This window comes from Meleagris gallopavo, chromosome 2, assembly GCF_000146605.3.
Source record: "Meleagris gallopavo isolate NT-WF06-2002-E0010 breed Aviagen turkey brand Nicholas breeding stock chromosome 2, Turkey_5.1, whole genome shotgun sequence".
NCBI lineage: Eukaryota > Metazoa > Chordata > Aves > Galliformes > Phasianidae > Meleagris > Meleagris gallopavo.
The window spans coordinates 50,834,922-50,844,986 of NC_015012.2; the positions used below are offsets into that span (position 1 = coordinate 50,834,922).

Below are 10,065 nucleotides of genomic sequence, written 5' to 3' on the forward strand. Positions count from 1 at the left end.
CTCTGTCCTGCTTCTGTGTACATTTTTGGCATTATTAAGATGATGATTTCTTGATTGTTTTCCATATTATTTGATTTGGGGGTGAGTTTTTTTGCTGGCTTGTGTAGGTGAGTGAAGCATTCTGATGAGCTACTGTTTTCTGGCACAGGTAGCTACTAGTTAGCTCTGCCAAATCTGGCAACATCCACTCAGGAAAATTGTTATCTCAGTCACTCTTCCTTCCTTCCATTTATACTTTTTCTACCAATTGCAGCTCTGTTTATAAATATTACATTGTCCTTAATACTACCCTAAGTCCAGAGTACATAATGTGTTCTCAAAAAGCAATAACTGAAAAGGCTACACCAGGAGTATTTGTAAACAACTTTTTCCCTTTTTTTTATCCTACTATTGCACTTACTATCAGGTTAGCTAGTGCTAGGAGGTGGTTTAGGTTTGTATTTCATTGACTGGAGGGTTACATAATATTACAAAAGTATCTTCCTGGAGAGAATGTTTTAAAAGCAGAGTTTTTTTATTCTGATAATTTGTTTTTTTTTCTGGACTTAACACATTCAGGGATTTTAGGTGTTTTATGAAACTTAGAGTACCTGTTATCTCTCCTGGCTTTATTTCGTTTGTAGAATGTTACAGAAGTCCATCCTCCAGAGAATTTATCACTCATGTATGAGTTCAGGAAAGTAGTAGCTGTGTCAGACCAGTGATCCAGTAAATCTGTCTTGCTCAGAGTGAAGTAGTTAGGAAGTTTCTTCAAGCTATTTTTAAATGGAAAATGCAGAAAAATACTGCATACAGTAAACCCCATTATCCCACTGAAGTTCCAGTTGAGTAGCACACTACTTCATCCTTCCGATCTTTCTGATTGTTTGATGAACTTGCAACAGATGTCCGCTAGATGGTGATGCTATCTAAGAACAAGTTGCAATTCCTGAAGATGCTACCTAGTAAATAGATTTGGAAAATCTCATGGAGGAAGTTGGGATATCTACTTCATGCACTGTTATACTGCTTAACTTTGATATATCTGCAGGCAGATCCAACAGAAACATTATTTTTCAGTGATACTGAACTTAAGTGTAAAACTGAATTATGATGTTGACTACATCTTAACATGCTTTGCAAATCATAATGACTGCCACCTGGATGAAATTTACCATATCTGAGATTCTGTATTTCTGAGCTGTCATTATTTGAAGTGTGTATCAGAAACTATTGGTTGCCCTAATGTGAATTGCTAGCAGTACTATGAGAATAATTTGGAAAATTGAGATTTAAGTAAATAGAAATGCGAAAACAAATGTGAAATCAAAGATTACCAGAATTTTAAAATTGATTTTGCATTCCTCAGAATCAATGGCAATTATCAGGCTCTTTTCTGTCTGCCAAGTGTTTTTAATTAAATACTTAAAAAAAAAAAATCTTGAATTTTAATTCTGTTGTAGCTACCTAAAATCATTACAGAGCTTTCTATGTTTTGCAGATCCCATTCAGGAACATCTCCAGATAACACAGCACCACCACCACCCCCGCCAAGACCTCACCCTTCTCACTCTCGGTCGTCATCTTTAGATATGAACAGATCCTTTTCAGTTACCCCAGGTAGATACTTTGTGTTCCTAGTGTACTTTATTTCTGAAGCAGACTTGTTTTTTTTTCATCTGAAGAGGGATTAGAATGTGTTTTTAAAACACTGCTTCTGAAGAAAAAGTTGAAAATGTTGTCATTCTTACAGTTTGTATTGAAATTTGTACACTATTTTGCTAAAACAGATAACTTAAGACTAAATGTTAAGTGATGTCAGTGCATCTCTCTGGATGAATGTGAAAAACAAATTCAGGAAATACATTTTGGTAGTGCATCCATATGCAGTGGATTGCATCTGCCAGTAAATTTTCAAGAAGAGTTCTTTTTGCATTGAATGTATTAAAAAGATAGGTGTTAAATGTCTTGAGGAAATGATTAAAGATCACTTTTGATAATATTGTTAATGATTTGCAGTACTTTTCAGCTCAATATCACAAAGAGGAAATGTTGACAATGTATAATGGGAGTAAAAGAAGAAAACAGATCAGGGAAGTATGACTGTGCATACATAGAACAGGAGGATAAGGACAAGACTGATGTCCTGATTCCTTGTTTTATCTCTTTAAAAATTTGAAAGATTAAGTTGCAGCAGTGTTCCCAAAGGACAGGCTTATATTTATGCAAAGTTGAATTTCTTTATTTTTGAAAAGTCAAAACACAAGATACTGAGAAGAATCAAGTAGTAAGAAGTAACAATCTTAGCTAAATGTGATGCCTCTTACAGGACAGCAACAGGCTGGAGTTGTTGCCTATCCCCCTGCAGTGCCTCCAAGACCACAGCCTTCACAGGTGACAATATCCCTTCAGTAAAATCATACTCTAACTTAATGCATTAGACTGATCCTTCTATCTAACCTCTGTGTTTGAACTTCTCAAAAATTTTTGTTTGTTTGAAATGACAGGAGTGTGAATGATTTCAAAGGTGAAACTGTAGGCAAATGCTGGCCTTTTCTGAATTGCTTCTGGTGGAACCATGCAAAGGAATTAAATTAGAGACTGAGGAGGAATTGAATAGTTTTGGAGCTCTAACTTGTAAGAAAAGGAGGGATGTTACACTTTTGCATTCATTTACCTGTCCCTGTAAAACCACAACACAGAGATCTTTTAAAGTGTTTCACAGTAAATGCTTATCTTTAGATCCATGTCTCTGGCACAGATTTTGGTTTTATACAGAATGTTTACTCCCAAAAGGCATGATACTTCTACTTCCCTTTCAAGAATGTGGTGACTTTTTAGTCTCAGCCAGAGTCACTTCAATTAGCCAATTTAGTGGAAAACAAATGTTACAAAAATTTTTTTTCTTTGCCTCAACCAGATTATTCATTCAACTGTTTTGTAGATCTTGCATGGAACAAGTAGAATTGCTTTTCAGTTGTTTTTCAGCAGCAGCTACTTGTTAGAATCTGAGTCCCTCAGACTTATTTCTGAGTCATTTAGAACACAAAATCAGAAATAAAGCCTAGTATTTCTTCTGGATTTTTCTTGTCCTTGAAACTGATTATACAGTGAAAATATTGAAGGGTGCTCTCTTGTATGTTTTCTCTGATACATAATAATGTCTGAGTTGATGGTGCATTCTCCTCACTTAGATTGTTTATGTGTCCCTTTAGTTGGCTTTCTGTTTTCACTAAACGTGTTGAAGTCAGTCAGCAATGACAGATATGTTCCATGGAGTATGATCTCACAATCAAATTTCCCTGAGGAACTAAATTAAAACACGTATTCAGTCTAACAGAGCCAAGCTGCACTGTGGTACAGCAGAAGCATATGTACTGCCCAGTGAGTCTAACTAGTCCTACTCTGCATGCATCTTTGGCCTCATCCACTGGATGACAGAACATCTGACAGGGCTCCCTTTTTTGTTAACTATTTCACTATTTTCACTATCACTCACTCACACAGAGTGAGTTGTCTTAAGGATGCATTTAGTTTTACTAATAACTAAGTCTGCTAAGAAAGCAAATAATCTTTAATTCTGTGTCACAAACTGTTGCTTATTGAGAGGCTTTGCATCAGATAACTGCTAAGAGCATTATTACTAAATATTCTTTTTTCCCTTTATTGCAGGGTGCAGGTCCTCACGTGCATCGCCCAGTAGATGCTGATGGCCTAATATCTCATTCCAGTACCTCACCTCAACAAATACCAGAACAGCCAAATTTTGCAGACTTCAGTCAGTTTGAGGCATTTGCTGCATCAGGTGTAAACAAGGAGGAAGATGATGAAATTGAAACACACTCAGAAGCCTTGCAGGTGAGTGAAAATGAAGATGTTGACAACTGTTCAGTACTACCAACAGTTACATGATTTTGTTGAAACCACCTTCTGTTTTTTGAACCAGTGGGGATTTTATGTTACTCCAATCCAGTGGTAGAAAGCAGTTATATTATGCATTGCTGTGCTTCTTCAGTAACTACCTGGCACTTAGGCAGAAAATTTTATTTTCCTCTCAGTTCTTGATTGTACCTCAAGAAGATTTTCTGCTTACCAGCATAGATGGAAACAAACAGAATTGTTTGCTCGTTTAAGATTAACACAGGCAAAATTTATATTCTCATAAAAATAGGCTCATTTTTTGCTTCCCAAATGGCTTACCAAATGGGAAGTTTTAAAATAGTCACCCCAGTAAATGAGATAGTTGGCAGGTGTTAGAAATATCTGCTAAAACCCTGTACTTTGTTTTTGTGCAGTGCTGTTGAACAAATAGCAGAAACGAATAGAGCTTTAACTTATTTCTAAATAGATTGAGTTGTTTATAGAGCTGCATTTCCTTCCTCAAGACAGAGGACTTCCATAAAACTCAGCTTTTTACTACTATGTGCCTTTTCTGTAAGCTGCTTCCAGTTCAGAATTACACGATCAAGATAATTCTGCTCCAAAGTCTGTATCATTATTGTATTCCAGTCTGTGCCTCTAAAAAAGACTTGAACTTGAATTTTAAATGTCGATTGTATCCTTATATCAGAAACACATCATAATTCTGCATTTTGATTCAACTTTTTCCAACTTGCTGAATCAAATATTTGTTGAGCAGTAATTTTCTAAGTGTAGTTTATATTTCTTTAGGTTGAAAAGCCCTCTGATTCTGCAAGTTCTCTTAGAGTTGCCAAAGCAGATGGAAGAGTTGACGAGAAAGTACCTGCTAATGTCCCCAGTAGCGCGGTATGCAACATACAGGTGGAAAGAGAGCACAGTTCTCATTTATCTGAAATTGCATGGCTCTTTTGATTTGCTGTGCCAACTTCATGCGCCCCCACTTAAACCCTGTTTCCTTAGGCTCAATATGTGCTGGAAATAGGCAAACATTTGGTAAATTCTTGTCATAAGGTTTATGATCAGCATTACTGTAAATACATATACTAAAATATTTAAGATACTTAAAAAATATGAATTAAATTAAGTATTAAGGTACTTAAAAGTATTCATGAATGTGTTTGAAAAGGAGCAAAACTTTTAGAGCAGAGCTTTGTGACAGTAACTTTTTTATGACTTAGATGCAGTTATTGGAGGGGAGGAAAAGGATTCACTCAGATGTGTTTGCATCTGTCAACTTCAGAACTTTTTTAATCTGTACAATATGAAGATACAGCTAGATGTTCCTCAGAAAATATGTGATGGGTTGTAAATTAATTTAGCTAGATAACTGATTATAGGAGTGTGTAACAAATATGACATAATCCAAGTAAAAAAAGCAGTTTCTGAGAACTAATAAGCTGTTTTTTTTCCCCTGTAGGGTAAAGGCACTACCCCACTTGCTCCACCACCAAAGCCTATTCGCAGAAGATTAAAATCAGAAGATGAGCTGAGACCTGAAGCTGAGGAACATACACAGAAAACAGGTGTCATAGCTGCTGTTCTTGCTTCACAGCCATCTATTCCTAGGTAACCCAAGAAGTGTATAAATACATCTGTTATTGGGGAGTTTACATTGAAACAGCAATACACACTTTGTATTCTAGGCATTGCAAACAGCTTCAATGTGTTTGAATTAGAATCAATTAATAATTTAAAGATTTTTGTTTTTAAATGAGACAATCCTGAAGTGGCTATTTGTAGACCTTGTAGAGATCTTGAATTTTGGAGTGTGAACTTTTAACTTGCACAAGTGTCAGTTTGAGGTAAATGAATGTTGGACTGTATGTTGGGTTTGCAGAGGATTAGTTCTAAGAATTTGAAATGTGCTTCTCGTTGTTTCATTGAAACCAAGTATATGTGTCTTCTGCACAGACAAGGAAGATTAATCAAGCCAGGCAAAAGAGAGAAAATTAACAGTTAAATTCTGAAAGAAAGTTTTTGTTCATTTGAATGAGAGGGACTGTAAATGAGATGTTCATTTAAGTAATGAAATGACATTAAAATACTTGTAATATATTCGCAGATCGATAGGAAAGGACAAGAAGGCAATTCAGGCATCAATCAGACGCAACAAGGAAACCAACACTGTTTTGGCCAGATTGAACAGCGAGCTACAGCAGCAACTAAAGGTAATGTAGTAAACTTTGTTTAAAAAAGCAAAAACAAACAAACAAACCCTGAGAATAATAGCTGACATTTCAGCAGATTAGCGATATATAGAGAATATACATAGAAGTCACCAGTTTAAAATATTTAGTTGTTTTCATAGGTATTGTGACAGGCTCGTGAAATTGCAGAGGATGCTTACACTACTACTAAACACATTTTTAATGCATTTGTTTGCTTTCAGCTACTTTAAAAATAAAAATGCAGAAAACTTAAGTTATCATTAATTCAGAGTAGCTGATGTGGATTTCAGGTACTTTGAAAAAGCAGTGCTGAGAGGAGCAGCTGAAATAACTTGTTGCTTCTGAAGCAAAATACAAACCTTAAAGTCTTCAATTATAATATATATATATTTTTAAACATATCCACATAGGTATATGAGATACAAAACATGTACTCAATAAGAATTGTTATAGCCATCTATATCTCTGGGTTAGTGATTATCTTACTGGAAATGTAGGCACCATTTTTCTTAACATCTTGTCCCATCTTCTTTACCTTATGATATCTAAAACTAAGTACCAAAGTCATTAAAAAGCTCTTAAAAACAAACATGATTTAAAGAGGTATTGTCTCAACTGGAAGATAGGCTGATTTAAAAAACAGTTGTGCGTGACTGTTTGTTACTGTTTGCTAAAGAGTACGTCACATAAGAAAAACTAAAAAAAAAAAATTGTTAGTTTCAAATTCTTTATTTGAAATGAGAGTTTACCTCTCTGAACATAAGACACTCTCTTTGAAAATGTCATAGTTAAATTTGCAGCTGGTTTCAAACTTGGTTTGGGGTGATTTGAAAAGAATGAAGAAGTATTGATTGGCTTCACTTCTGAGGAAAACACTTGTTTTGTTTTTGTTTTTGTTTTTTTTTCAGTTAAGAGTACTAACTAGCTAAGGGCTAACAGTACTATCCAGATTTTGGGGAACAGTTCTCCAGATTATATAAAAGACTTGATATTAGTTCTCAAAACCGGAGCTAACGTTTACCAGTTTTGATCGTGTGAGGAAATTTTTAACATCAGTTCTCTGTGGACAGTCGGTAGAAAATATTTCTTTTGTAGGATGTTCTTGAAGAGAGAATCTCCCTGGAAGTCCAACTGGAACAACTTCGACCTTTCTCTCACCTCTAAGCCTACTGCCGTTAACTGTGAATTTCCTAACTTCGAAAGGGGTATTGGTCTCAAAGCCTATTTAAAAATCCATGCGTCTAGCTCGGTGCACTCTATTCTACATTAAATGTTGTAGTTCTGTTTTGTCAATTTGTCCACTTTTGTATTTAAGTATTTTAATTTCAGTACAAGGAAAAAAAAAAGAAAAACCTTTTTCCTTCAATGTGACACTGCCTCTCACATCGTTTTCTGTGGACATCTGTGACCTTTGTTGGACTTGAGTTTGCAGAGTTTGTCGCCAAAATTTCCAACTGGAACTTCTTAGTGGTTTCTTTTCTTTCCTGTTGAAACATCTTGCAGAGGAGGATTGCTGATCAGTTGACTTGAAACAACACACAAATTCTTCCTTTGCTGTGGCATTTATTTTAGTATGCCAGAAAAGAGAAAAAAAATCTGTCATCAGCCAATATTACCTCCCAAACTGCCTTCCACAATTTGAAAGATGTTCACAATTCTAGAAAGCCTGCCTCTTTGCAATAAGCCAGTTTAAACAGGTTGTCAGAGTTCTTGCAGGCTGTTCTCAGTATCAACTGGATTTGGGTTCATATTTCTGTTGTATACATTATAGAGTACCTAAACACAGTTTGCCAGATGTTCACATTTTATCTGTTCATGACCCTGATTCAGCTGCATGCATATGAAGACTTATGGTACAATTGGTGGTCTCTCAAACAAACTCTTTTCAGACCTTTTTGTGAAGGAGGTGGGTGTAAATCCCTGACATAATAATTACACATTTCCTAAGCACCACCTGTAATTGCATGTTTCACACATTACCTTTTAATAACAGATCACATCCACCAGTCTTCACTATAACAAAATGTATTGTCGAGTAATGTGTCAATTCCCAGCAAAAAAAAAAAAAACTTTTTTTTTTAAAGAACGGTTTGCTTCTTAGGAATTCTGGGATACCGGCCTTATTTCTCTGGCATATAGACAGGCTTCACTATTAACTGAGTTCTCTGAGTGTATCCTGCTATTCAGGTTGATGTACTGTATTAGGATTTGTTGTATATTGTATGATACACACCTTTTGATCTCATATGTAAATTTGCATTAATTGCTGACTAACAGCAGATATTCTATTTAATGGCTTCTTCTGGCTGTGGGATCATAGATGTTTAACTGCATGGATGTATCTCTGCAGAATCAGAACTAGCAATTGTGTGATTTTTACACCAATAAAACAGCACAATATTTTAATTTTGTTGATTCATCTTTACGTGGGAATTGGAACTCATTCAAATGGGGTGGGGCTTTGCAGGGACTTTTTGTAGTTTTGTGGCATGTACGACAAGATAGTTGCGTAATTTCTTGACCATTTTCTTTCCCCATGTATCTCCAGCTGTTGGTCAGAAGCAATTGACTTCTGTTGGTAATCTGTGGCTATATTCCTTTTGTATCCTCTCATCACCAAATTAAATGTAGCTGTAACTTTTAAAAAGTAAATGCTGGTATTGACTTGGGTCAAAGAATTGTATACTTCCCTAGTCTTTATTTTTCTAGTTTGATTTCCTTGAGAGTACTTTTGAAAATTAAAACTGAATGAATTACATGTTAGAAGTCTTTATCTTCACTGTCTCACTCTAACACTTAAATGAAATTCTCTTAACATTTGCTTCTGTTGTGAAAGGATGGCTCTAGTTAGATTTTTTTTTTTGCTGGAAATGCAATTTGTTCCCATGAAAATGAGCTATTTCCTTTTTTTGTTACCATCTGCGACTGATTAATTCTTTATTACTAAAATTATTCCAACACTTCAGACAAAATGTTACCAGTGGCTTATATCATCGTGCCATCCCACGCAAGATTCCCTGATATGAAAACCAAGAGTATGTTAGTTGCATGTAAAGAAGATATTTTCTGCTTCTATGTAAATGGGTTAAGAAATGGTACCTAAATGGATGCGAAGATTGTTTCAACTGCATCTTGTGAGCTAATAGATTAAGTGCAAACCTTTGATTGCAAGAAAAAGCAACAACAACAAAAAAACAGATATAACCAGGGTTATGTTACAGACAAAAAAAGCAAGACAACCAGAACCTTGAAGGTAATGGATTATTCATATCTGTTGCATTTTGTCAGGTAGCAAGTACACTGTTTGTTTTTAAAAGAATGCAAAGTGGGTCACTTCACTGTAATCAAAATGCATTGATTTTTAAATCAAGTTTAAAGTTAAATGCACTTTGAAAATAGAGCTATTTTTATAATAGTGTTTTTTAGTATTAAGCCTACGTTTGTAACAGCGAGACTCATTAATCAAGAGTTTGACATTTTAAGCTAAAGGGTAAAGAGCCTTTTACATTCTAATATGTGTACGCAGTCTTCTTGTCTGTATCTTTAGCAGATGCTATGTTATGTAGTGTCTTAAATGAAGAATTTAGGAAAATTGAACATTTTTGTATCTTTCCAACAAATCTATTTTACAAGATTTTGTGGATTATTTTTAATGCATCATTTAGTACATTTTTAAAAGATTTTTTCTGATTGGAAGAGCTTCTAACTGCAAAATAACTTAGATTTTAAGAACATCAATGCCGACAGTGCTCAGAAGATACCTCGCTAAGTAATGTAATCCAGCTTTAATACCTTAGGAAATTACTTGTCTTCTCCATTTGTTTATTCTTGATCCAACTACTTGATGGCATTATTTATGAACTTAGATTGTAAATTCTTCGGGGCAAGGAATTATGTACAGTGCAAGAGATGTTCTCTGTACTGCACAAGTGAACGTAGATTATTAAATAGTCTTTAGTATTTAATAACGTGCATTCCTTAAACACCTGCAAAATGA

The 10,065-nt window shown here is 35.0% G+C and overlaps 1 protein-coding gene across 1 annotated transcript in view; it reads left to right on the top strand.

Moving 5' to 3' along the window:
- REPS1 (RALBP1 associated Eps domain containing 1) overlaps positions 1 to 9,451 on the top strand; it is a 48,072-nt gene extending 38,621 nt beyond the window's left edge. The window contains 7 exon segments of the mRNA XM_031552480.1: positions 1,481 to 1,599; positions 2,309 to 2,373; positions 3,652 to 3,837; positions 4,651 to 4,746; positions 5,318 to 5,466; positions 5,963 to 6,068; positions 7,164 to 9,451. Coding sequence (XP_031408340.1) covers positions 1,481 to 1,599; positions 2,309 to 2,373; positions 3,652 to 3,837; positions 4,651 to 4,746; positions 5,318 to 5,466; positions 5,963 to 6,068; positions 7,164 to 7,232 — 790 coding nt within the window. The 3' untranslated portion in view covers positions 7,233 to 9,451.
- Positions 9,452 to 10,065: the final 614 nt, after the last annotated feature.